At 49.6% G+C, this 12,025-nt stretch overlaps 1 protein-coding gene across 2 annotated transcripts in view; it reads left to right on the top strand.

Moving 5' to 3' along the window:
• Positions 1–11,778, top strand: part of LOC311094060 (E3 ubiquitin-protein ligase TRIM39-like) — a 43,073-nt gene extending 31,295 nt beyond the window's left edge. For both annotated transcript variants that reach the window (XM_084131792.1, XM_084131793.1), the window contains 2 exons: positions 10,596–10,622; positions 10,780–11,778. In XM_084131792.1, coding sequence (XP_083987918.1) covers positions 10,596–10,622; positions 10,780–11,327 — 575 coding nt within the window. In that variant the 3' untranslated portion in view covers positions 11,328–11,778. The remainder of the gene's footprint in view (positions 1–10,595; positions 10,623–10,779) is intronic.
• The last annotated feature ends 247 nt before the right edge of the window (positions 11,779–12,025 follow it).

Genomic DNA, 12,025 nt, shown 5'->3' with positions numbered 1-12,025 from the left:
GGCGCTAGCGCCTGTGGCCCCTGCACCACCTTGGGTGGGCTGGGCTATGATCCGTAGAGCCCCCACTCCGGAGCCAAGAGAGGAAGAACCCGCTGCCCCAGCTCGACGCTCCCAACGGGAGACCCAAGGAGTACCCCCTGCAAGATATGGAGAATGGGAGTCTGGGTCCCGTTCTCGGGACTAGAACGGATCCGGTGGGGGAGGGTGTCACCGGGTGAAAACCTTGCAAATCCAAAAAGATTCCTCATTGGTCCTAAATTTGGTGTGGCCAAAGTGTTGGCCATAACGAGCGCCAGCTGAAGCAAATCAGCTGCGCTTCATTGAAGCACGTGCTCAGGAAAAGGAGCATAAAAAAGGAGTGTTTGAGCAGTGTGGGTGCATGGGCAGGCAGCAGTGTGTGTTCTGACAGCGGCGGTGAAACAAAAAGGCTGAAGGTTTGATGCCGGATCGGAGTTCTACTGTGAGATTCCCCGAGGCATGCTCATTTAGTGAGTTTTCTGAAGAAACCACGAACAGCAACGCGATGAAGTAAGTGAGAGAGGAAACCACTGCAGGATATTGAGTGACTCACCGAGGAAAAGTTAAGTGCACCCTTCATTTGATTACCCGTTGAGAAAACCACATTTGAAGATTGACCATCATCAGTGTGCAACTAACTTTTGTTTGCGGGCAGTGTGTGTGATCTTGTTGACAGAACGAAGCGTAGTAACTGGAACAGCTGGGAGGATCGCTGATGTGTTCATGCTGATCTTCTGAAAACATTATTCCTCGAGTCATCCACCCTACAGAGAGAAGAGAAACGAGTCGATTAATCACTGTGGAGATGAAGTGAGTTTTGCAGTGTCTGAAAGAGTGAAGTGCACGCGTGTGAAGATTTACAAGAGTGATTTATGCACAAGTGTGGTGAGATCAAACGACTGCGATTCCTCTGAAACTTTGATGGATGAATATTGACTTATGACTGTGAAGATTCTTTCAAATTGATCTGTCTAAAGCTGTGTCCAGGTTCCCACTCGAGTGTACGGTGTGGAGGGAAAGAGCTCAACGCACTCCGAGTACCACACTCTATGAGCACTGTCTCTCACGTCCACAAAAGTCCAGTCTCACGAACTCTTCCAACGACGCCGCTCTGTTACGTACGGAACGAGAGCAAAGGCGGGTAAATTACCACAGCCCTGTTTCACTTGTTATTGCCTGATCCACCGTCACTGTCTGTCCCTCAGAAGAGGTGAGGAAGCTGCTGTCATTCGATCGGCTGTTCCATGAACACGTCCGCAAGCCGAGTCTGAGCACCGTCACTGTCTGTCCCTCAGAAGAGGTGAGGAAGCTGCTGTCATTCGATCGGCTGTTCCATGAACACGTCCGCAAGCCGAGTCTGAGCACCGTCACTCTCTGTCCCTCAGAAGAGGTGAGGAAGCTGCTGTCATTCGATCGGCTGTTCCATGAACACGTCCCCAAGCCGAGTCTGAGCACCGTCACTGTCTGTCCCTCAGAAGAGGTGAGGAAGCTGCTGTCATTCGATCGGCTGTTCCATGAACACGTCCACAAGCCGAGTCTGAGCACCGTCACCGTCTGTCCCTCAGAAGAGAAGAGGTGGGGAAGCTGCTGTTCATTCGATCGGCTGTCCTAAGAGCATCTTCACGAGCCGAATACATACCTGCTCTGTCTGTGGGGGAAAGCTGAAGGCGAGAAGAAGCCTCTGTCCGTCTTACAAGCACATTCTGATGAGTCGGAGAAACGAGAAGAAATTACTGTCCGTCCTACAAGCACATTCTGACGAGTCGAAAAGACAAGAAGAAGCCATTGTCCCGCCCACGAGCCAGTAGAGAAGAGGAATATCCCCCCCCCCAGCTCCTCTTCCCAAACCGGGTTCCAGCCCCGAACATTCTCAGCACTGTTTTTATTGTTTTAAATTAATAAAAAGAAAAACCTACCTCTAAAAGTCATTCTGTTGTCCGCCTCTTGGTGTCCGCTGGTGTCTGCTCCTCCGGAGTGTGGTAATTGTCCCTCGGCCCTAACATCGGTTACATATATATCTATGCGCGACACCCAGCAACGGCTCAGGACCGTGTTCAAAATCGCGTCCGGTGTGTGATAACGTTAGCTGCTACCTCGAGTTGTCCTAGACGATGTTGTCGTGATAGCCACGGCTACATGCCAACCACAGAATTACCACGGCTAACGCTAGTCTCAACGTATTTTTTTTAGCAAATGGTGATAAACTAGCAACAGGGACATGGACACAGAAAAGTTTACATTACATCAACACTGAAAATACTCTCTTACCTTGAATATAGATGAAGTTGCACCGATGAAGCACAGGCCAAAACGGATCGAGCGCGAAAGCGACGGTTATTTCAAACGACTGTTGTGAGAAAATTTCAGAACAACTGCGGGCGAGAGAGAGAGAGAAAGCCAACCCTATAACCCAGAACATGGGCTACTCTTTGAAAAATAACCCAGAAACCCAAACAACCCATGAATTGGGTCAAAATATTAGCCCTATAACCCAGAAAATGGTTACTCTCTGAAAAAATAACCCATAATTTTAACCCAACACAAATAACCCAGAAAATGGGTTGAAGAAATAACCCAGGAGTTTTTAGAGTGTATATTTATCATCTTTTAATATCAGTAATGAAGAATGAGTCTGTTAAAGCTGAAATAAGAGAAGTGTGTGATCATGTGTTTGTGTCTCATTATCATCACAGTTCTTCTTGAAGAGAGCAGGTCATATTCATCTCTAATTTCAGAAAACATGCAGTAAATTCATCTTGTACTAGAAGCTTCATCACTGTAACCAGAACCTTGAGGCTTTAGTAAATCTGTGAACACTTTTAGATGAGAAACAACAGAAAGAAACAAGGGCTGTCAAAGTTAGCGCGTTAATAACGCGTAAACGCAAAATCATATTAACGGCACTATTTTTTTTAACGCTCGATTAACGCAGCGCGTATTTTCTGTTTGACCTGTGGCCCAAAACCTAGTTGGAGAAATGGAGATACACAGTGTTGCCAACTTAGCGACATTGCAGACCCATTTAGCGATTTTTTTTCCCTTCAACAAAGCGCCCAAACCTTATTTAGTTTCTGAGAATCTACCGGTACCGCCGGTACTGCTCTCCCAGCACGCGCGCGCGCCTCTCTCTCTCTCTCTCGCTCTCTCTCTGCGTCTCGCGCTGGAGAGAGGAGCAGCGCTTTAATTCAGTAAACACAGATTTGATGTTGCTTCTCTAATTTTACATGCAAGTATAGCCGAAATCGCAAAACAGATATTGTGTTTATCTCATGTGTATTTGATTTCATCAGACGACGGCTCGATTATCAGGATTATTGTGCAGATTAACATCTTGGAAGGGAGAGCTGGTTATGTCTTAATGGGTCGCGTTTCAGTCACCATTTCATATTCATTCCGTTGTTTGACAACAGAAACAGTAAAATATACCTATGAAAACAGTTTTATTGAGAATTTAGCTTCATCAGAATGGGCACAGAGAGAGACAAACTATAATGTAGCCTAATAATAAATAATAAATGTACATTTAGCATTTCCAGAAGAGCTGCCCTGTCATGCAAAAATCTAAACATGTTTGTGTTAATTGCTCAGTGCAAAGAAAGAGAAGTAATGGGAACGTCTCGGTTACAGATGTAACCCTCGTTCCCTGAGTAGGGAACGGAGACGTTACGTCGGATGACGACAATTGGGGTTTCGCTTAGAAAGCCTATCACCTTCGAGTATATAAAACGAGCCAATGGCAATGAAATGCCATGGGTCTGCGGAATTTGCATAGCGTATCTCCGCCCACCGCAGGGGGTATATAAGGAAGTACACTGGCAACATGCAGATATGTCTTCGCTGAGGAGTCGAGACTGGACCCAGGCGTTTTTCAGCGATACAGCGGAAGTGGCAGGAAGACGTACTCAGGGAACGAGGGTTACATCCGTAACCGAGACGTTCCCTTTCGTGGTCACTCCGAGTTACTCCGACGAATCGGATGGCGACGATTGGGGTTCCAGTCTAATCACGCCACCTCGGCTGTCATCCAGTGCCCTGCGTAAGTCTGAGCTCCCTGTTGTGAGACTAGCACGAACTAAGGAGTCCTACTTAACACAGGAATACCAAGGTACACTGGGAAGCATATCTCAGGAGAAATATGCAATTACGCCCAACCATTAAGGGGGGGACTTGAGAGACACATATGAACCAGAGGGATGCATATGGGGTATCACTGGGGTGTCCAGCCGCAGGTGGAATATTTAAACCCCAGGGGTGGCAAGGTGGCTTGCCAAGGGAAAGACACACGCTCAAAAGAAACTTACAGTGGAATACACATGTGGGGGTCGCCCAGAGGGGGGACCATGCACATGGAGGCACCTAGTCAAGCGCAAAAGCTGCGTTATGACAGATTGGCATAACTCAGGCGTTGACGTAACCAGTGCTGGAGGAAACTCAGAGCTTATCAGACTCACCTGAGAAGATAATCGCACGTATCCCGTCCGTGGAGAGGAATGGCGAGCAAGCGAAGACACCTGAGCAGAATCTAGTACCGGCTGGTTGAAGCGAGTACATGTAAAGAAACTGGCTCTACTCGGAGATTATAGAATCTCGCGAATGTGTTGGGTGTCGCCCAGCCTGCAGCTCTACAAATGTCTGTTAGTGAGGCGCCATGCGCTAGAGCCCAAGAGGAAGCCACACTACGAGTGGAGTGGGCTTTCACACCAAGGGGGCATTGACGACCTTGCTGCTGGTATGCCAAAGCAATGGTATCCACTATCCAGTGAGATAACCTTTGCTTTGAGAGAGCCTTTCCCTTCAGCTTCCCACCATAACAGACAAAGAGCTGGTCTGAGGTCCTGAAACACTGCGTTCTGTCTACGTAAGCACGAAGGGCGCGTACTGGACAGAGCAGTGCCAAGGCTGGGTCTGCCTCCTCCAAGGGCAGCGCTTGCAGGTTCACTACCTGGTCTCGAAAGGGTGTGGTAGGAACCTTGGGCACATATCCAGGCCGGGGTCTCAGGATCACGTGAGAGTTAGCCGGCCCGAATTCCAGGCACGCTTCGTCAACCAAAAATGCCTGCAGGTCCCCTACCCTCTTGATGGAGGCCAACGCAACCAGGAGCGCTGTCTTCATAGACAGGAACTTAAGCTCTACTGATTGCAAAGGCTCAAATGGAGCACTCTGCAGGGCAGTTAGAACCACTGAGAGGTCCCAAGAGGGTACGAAGGGAGGATGAGGAGGATTCAGTCTCCTCGCTCCCCTCAGGAACCTGATGATCAGGTCGTGCTTTCCCAGAGACTTACCATCAACTGTGTCGTGATGTGCGGCAATGGCGGGAACATACACTTTCAGGGTGGAGGGAGACAGCCTTCGCTCCAACCCTTCTTGCAGGAAGGAAATCACGACACTGATCGGGCATTTTGTGGGTTCTTGATGTTTTGAAGAACACCAGTTGACGAAGAGGTTCCACTTCAATGCATAGGCGTGTCTCGTGGACGATGCTCTAGCGGAAGTGATGGTAGCCACCACCGCTGGTGGTAGGGTACTCAAACCTGCCTCGTCCCATCCAGGAGCCACACGTGGAGGTTCCAAAGATCGGGACGAGGGTGCCAAAGGGTGCCCCGTCCCTGAGAAAGGAGGTCCTTCCTCAGAGGAATTGGCCAGGGAGGTGCTGTCGCGAGGAGTACTAGTTCGGAGAACCAGGTCCGGTTGTGCCAATACGGGGCAACCAAAATGACCTGCTCCTCGTCCTCCCTGATCTTGCGCAAAGTCTGCGCAAGAAGGCTCACTGGGGGAAACTCATACTTGCGTAGGCCCCGCGGCCAGCTGTGCGCCAGTGCATCCGTGCCGAGCGTGCCCTCGGTCAGGGAATAATACAGGTCGCAGTGGGACGAGTCGTGGGAGGCAAACAGGTCTACCTGTGCGTCGCCGAACTGATCCCAAATCAGCTGGACCGACTGGGGATGGAGTGTCCATTCTCCAGCGAGAGGCCGAAGCCGAGACAGCTCGTCGGCTGCCTGGTTCAGGTCTCCCGGGATATAAATGGCTCGAAGCGACCTCAGATGCTTCTGACTCCATATGAGGAGGTGGCGGGCGAGTTGCGACATACGGCGGGAGCGTAGACCACCTTGATGGTTGATGTACGCTACTGTCACGGTATTGTCTGATCGGACTAGTACGTGCTGACCCTTGAGCAGCGCATGGAAGGCATGTCCCAAAGGCATGTCAATTGCCAGGAGCCCGCGGCAGCATGTCCATTGCACATGGCGCCCCAGCCCGTGGTGGAGGCATCTGTTGATACAACAACATGCCGGGAAACTCGTTCTAGGGGCACTCCGGCCCGTAGAAACTTGAGGTTCGTCCACGGGGTGAAGGTCTGACGGCAGGCTGGAGTCACTGGGACTCTGAGCGTGCCGTGTAGCCATGCCCACCTCGGGACTCGATCGCGAAGCCAAAGCTGAAGCGGTCTCATATGAAGCAATCCCAGCGGCGTTACTGCGGCTGCGGATGCCATATGCCCCAGGAGCCTCTGAAAAAGTTTCAGTGGAACCGCACTCTTGCCCTCGATCGCGAAGCCAAAGCTGAAGCGGTCTCATATGAAGCAATCCCAGCGGCGTTACTGCGGCTGCGGATGCCATATGCCCCAGGAGCCTCTGAAAAAGTTTCAGTGGAACCGCACTCTTGCCCTCGAACTGACGAAGACAAGTCAGCAGTGACTGCACGCGCTCGCTCGTAAGCTGCGCGCACATGGCGACCGAGTCGATCTCCATACCGAGAAAAGAGATCCTCTGCACGGGGCAGAGTTTGCTCTTCTCCCAGTTGACCCGAAGGCCCAGACGAGCTAGGTGAGGGAGCACTAGGTCCCTGTGTTCGCAAACCTGGTCTCGAGAGTGAGCTAGGATCAGCCAGTCGTCGAGATAGTTCAGGATGCGAACCCCGTGTTCCCGGAGGGGAACAAGGGCTGCCTCGACGACCTTCGTAAAGACGCGAGGAGACAGGGCTAGCCCGAAAGGGAGAACCGCGTACTGGTATGCCTGCCCCTCGAAAGCAAACCGTAGAAACGGTCTGTGTCGAGGTAAAATGGAGACATGGAAGTAGGCGTCCTTCAGGTCGATCGCTGCAAACCAATCCTGCGGCCGCACACACTGGAGGATGTGTTTGGCCGTTAGCATCTTGAACGGCAGCCTGTGAAGGGAGCGGTTCAAGACGCGCAGGTCGAAGATTGGCCGTAACCCACCGGACTTCTTGGGTACAATGAAGTAAGGGCTGTAGAAGCCGGACTTCATCTCGGCTGGAGGGACAATCTCGATCGCACCCTTCGCCAGTAGGGTGGCGACCTCCGCTCTCATGACAGGGGCATTGCCACCGACCATAGTGAAGCGGACTCCCCTGAAGCGGGGAGGAGATATCGCGAACTGAATCGCATAGCCGAATCTGATGGTTCTCGCGACCCAGCGGGACAGTCTGGGAAGCTCTAGCCAGGCCTCCAGAAAGTGCACCAGAGGGGTCATACGAACCACAGACGTACCGTCGGTGGGGCAGCGAGGCGGAATGACCGGCACCGGCGAGGGTGGCATAGCGGCCCTGTGCGGGGGCACGGTCATTAACCGCGTCCTGCCAGAGGAGGGCGCGAGTCCCACGGGGGCGTGCTCTGGCAGGGGTCTGGCGACAGAGGGGGATGAGAGGAGCGTGGCCCGTGGGCGGCGTGCACTGCGGCCCTCGGACTTTGTCGGCTCAGGATTGGGGAATTCAATTCTGTCTTTAACCACATTAGGGTACTGCTCGTCGTTGGACGAGCAGCGGGGAGTGAAGAACAAAAGATTCTCCCCCGGCCCTCCACCGGGGGACGGAGTGGCCCTGCTACCAGCTCCTGAACAGAATTGAGCGCCAATCCTGAGCAGCCCGTCTCAGGGGCGCCGCTTGGCCTGGCGTTTAGCGGGCCGCGGGGCCGGAGAGGGCTGTGGCGCCTTCCTGCGGCTTCCTCCACGACGCGGCCCAGATGAAGGCTGCTGCTGGGGCCGTGCGGGAGGGGCGGGAGGGGCGGGAGCCGCGGGAGGGCGCCCTCGGCGGCGAGCAGGCTGAGGATTCTGTGCCGACGGCTGAGCAGCAGCGGAGCGTCAGGGCAGAATGTGCTTGATCGCCTCAGTCTGCTTCTGGGCGGTCGAGAACTGCTGGGCAAAGTCCTCGATGGCACCGCCGAAAAGGCCGGCCTGGGATATGGGAGCATCGAGCAGACGAGTCCGCTCGGGCTCACGCATATCGGCCAGGTTCAGCCAGAGATGTCGCTCCTGGACCACAGCTGTGGACATCACCAGACCCAGGGAGCGCACGGTCACCTTCGTCGCTCGGAGAGCGAGGTCGGTGGCGGTGCGCAGCTCATCGAAGAGCCCTGGGTCTGTCCTACCCTCGTGCATGTCACGGAGCATCTTGGCCTGGTAGACCTGCAAGATGGCCATGGCATGCAAAGAGGCAGCTGCCTGTCCCGCCGCTCTGTAAGACTTCGCCACCATAGTAGACGAAAATCTACAGGCTTTGGATGGGTGCTTAGGATCACCACGCGATGAAGCGCTTGTCGGACACAGCTGCATCGCGACAGAACGTTCGACCGGGGGAATCCCAGTGTACCCACAAGCCTGATGCTTATCGAGGGGAGGAAAGGCGGAGAAAGCCGACGAACGATCACGGGAAGAGATGGGGGCCTTCCAGAACCGCGTGACTTCCTCATGCACTTCCGGGAAGAATGGTATTGGGGTTGGGCGGCGACGAGTGTCAGCGGCCGCTCCCAAAAACCAGTCATCCAGCCGCGAGCGCACTGGATCGGGTGGCGGGGACCACTCGAGCCCAATGGCCGCGGCTGCCCGGGAAAGCATGGCAGTCAGCTCGGGATCAGACTCGGGCAATGCTGGCACGCCCGAGGGCGGCAACACAGCCGAATCCTCACTTCCCGAGGACTCATGCCCACCTTGTGATGCAGTGATCGACATTGCATCCTCTGCTGGAGCTCCAAACTAAACACGCGGGGCCTCCGTAGAGGGACCAGCGGTCTCAGTTTGAACACTCGCGGGTACCGATGCTGAAGAGGGGCGTGTGGACCGTGGACGTATCGGCGGTGTGCTCCACACAGTCACCCTCAGGTCACCCCGGCCACCAGCCGAAGTACTAGCTCTCGGGGAGTCAGTAGATCGGGGTGTGGGTAGGGGGACTCTCGCTCTGGTGAGCTCATTGAGTCTCGACCGCAGCATGGAGATGGTCATGTTCCCGCAGTGAGAACATGAGTCATCCACAAACGCTGCTTTAGCGTGATCAACGCCCAAACACGCTAAGCAGAGATTGTGCCCATCAGCAAAGAATACATCGCGACCACAACCAGAAGTGCACGGACGAGGCATCTTTAAAAAGACGTGCCGCGTGCAATGCTCTTTTTGTGAGAGGAAAAACTCTGCGGATGTTGAAGCGAACAGGGAGAAATCACACTATCTGTCAGATCACTGACCAGATCAGCAGGGTAGTGTGCACTCGCTGAAATCGCCGTCACACCAACACCGGAGAGCTCGCTCGTCTCGAAGGGAATGAGAAGGACAACTCAGGATTTTTTGGCTTGCGTGGAGTGGAGAAGTTCTCGGCTCCGAAGCGAAAACATATCTGCATGTTGCCAGCGTACTTCCTTATATACCCCCTGCGGTGGGCGGAGATACGCTATGCAAATTCCGCAGACCCATGGCATTTCATTGCCATTGGCTCGTTTTATATACTCGAAGGTGATAGGCTTTCTAAGCGAAACCCCAATCGTCGTCATCCGACGTAACTCGGAGTGACCACGAAAGGGAACCTGGTATTTCTTTGTTCTTTCTACATGTGTCTAATAGACATGAACAAGTTCTCTGAAAAACATCTATGACCTTTGAAACATGTCTGGTCTTCATGCTCTATGTTGACTATGGTTTCAATAATAAACATACATTTGCATAAAGCATCCATATTTATCCATGCCCACGTTGATTAGAGTATTACAAACTTGAAAAGTATTAATTTAAGGCACATTTAGAACAAATAAAAAAATGTGAAAAAAATTTTTAATCGATTGACAGCCCTAAAAGAAACATTCATTTTCTGACATTTTCAGTCTTTTCAGCTGTTTCATCTAAATGTTGTGATTATGTGTCAGATAAAATCAGTTCAGCAGAAGTAAATCAAATCATAGACATCATGAATTTAAGATGCAAATTTGTTAATTTTTAGAGGAATATTTCTGACCTGAAGTTCAAACAGCTTCGCAGTGCTGGGCTTTGTTCTTTGCTGAATAACCACATACACTCCAAAACTGAGATGAATAACATTAAGCATAAAAATATATCAAATAAAAATATCATAAAATGTTTCACAAAACATTCCCAAAGATGTTCTAAAAAGGAGGAATATTTCGAGCTCAAACACAATAGGAGTTCAGGGATTCTCTAAATATCAGCAGAGAAACATTGATTAGATAAAACATGATGTTGTTCACAATTCTTTAAATATAACCTTAAATCTTGTCTATAATTCCACACATAAACATTACAAAGATCTGATGGTGTTTTATTGTCATGTGTCTCTACAGAACTGAAGAGGACACAGCAGTATGCAGGTACAGTGTGCTGTCTGCACTACACTAGATTACATTCAGATACTCACAGCTTCATCACTGACCGACAGTATGATTAAACACTCATTACATATTACAAACATCATCACTAAATATCTGTATTGTGAATTTGTGATTTATATATTCTCTGTTTTTTCAGTGGATGTGACTCTGGATCCTGATACAGCTCATCCTAAACTCATCCTGTCTGATGATGGAAAACAAGTGAGATATGGAGACATTAGACAGAAACTCCCAGACAAACCAGAGAGATTTGATTACTGTGTAAGTGTCCTGGGAAAGGAGGGATTCTCCTCAGGGAGATTTTATTTTGAGGTGCAGGTGAAGGAAAAGACTAAATGGACTTTAGGAGTGGCCAGAGAATCCATTGACAGGAAGGGAGAGATCACAGCGAGACTCAGTAATGGATACTGGACTGTGGGTCTGAGGAATGGGAATAAATATAAAGCCGGTTCTGGTCCTCCTGTCTCTCTGTGTGTGAGAGTGAAGCCGCAGCGGGTCGGTGTGTTTGTGGATTATGAGGAGGGTCTGGTCTCCTTTTATGATGTGGAGTCCAGCTCTCATCTCTACTCTTTCACTGATCAGTCTTTCACTGGGAAACTCTATCCATATTTTTGCCCGTTCCCTAATAATGGAGGTAAAAACTCAACTCCACTGATCATCACACCTGTCAATTACAGTAAATGAATTTACAGCCCTAATATGAAATACACAATGAAAATTATTTATATAATTACAAATCTAAACATGTTTTGCTATATTTTCATAATTTGTTTTTCATTGTTAAAATCTATAATTCTAGCTATAATTGCAATTTATATTGTGAAAATATAACGCTTGTTTAACAATTTTATTTTCAACTTTTCATAATTATTCATGCCATTGTTTTCTCCCATCTCAACCTGACAAAGTGAAAGTGTCTGTATTTTTGTTTTTATATACATCAAAATAAACCAAACTATGATAAAATTGATAAAGTATATCAAAGCTGTTTCTACCATTTCAATTACAAAATGATCTGTGATAATACTGAGGTAAATCAGATGTTAATTCCTCAATATATATCACTGTATGATTATTACCATATTCATACACAACACTATGGATCTTCAAAACACCATGATATTATGATCATGGTAAAAACTAAAAACTAAAGAAGAAGAAGACATTGTAGGTCTATTACCAAGTTACCATGTCAAATGTCTAATGTTTGCCCCATGGTAAAACTAGGTTTGTTTAACCATAAGAATATAATAGAATAATAGACAAATTTCAACACACATCAGATTAATTTAAATGCTCATTTTTTATTGATATACAGTTATATACATCTTCAAATAAAATATAGGACTGTTAAATATCTGATGAAGCTGATATGAAGTAGA

Source organism: Abramis brama (assembly GCF_963993115.1).
Source record: "Abramis brama genome assembly, chromosome: 12".
In the NCBI taxonomy this organism is placed as follows: Eukaryota; Metazoa; Chordata; class Actinopteri; order Cypriniformes; family Leuciscidae; genus Abramis; species Abramis brama.
The sequence above is the reverse complement of the archived record's forward strand: the minus strand, read 5'-3'. Positions and strand labels throughout refer to the sequence as shown.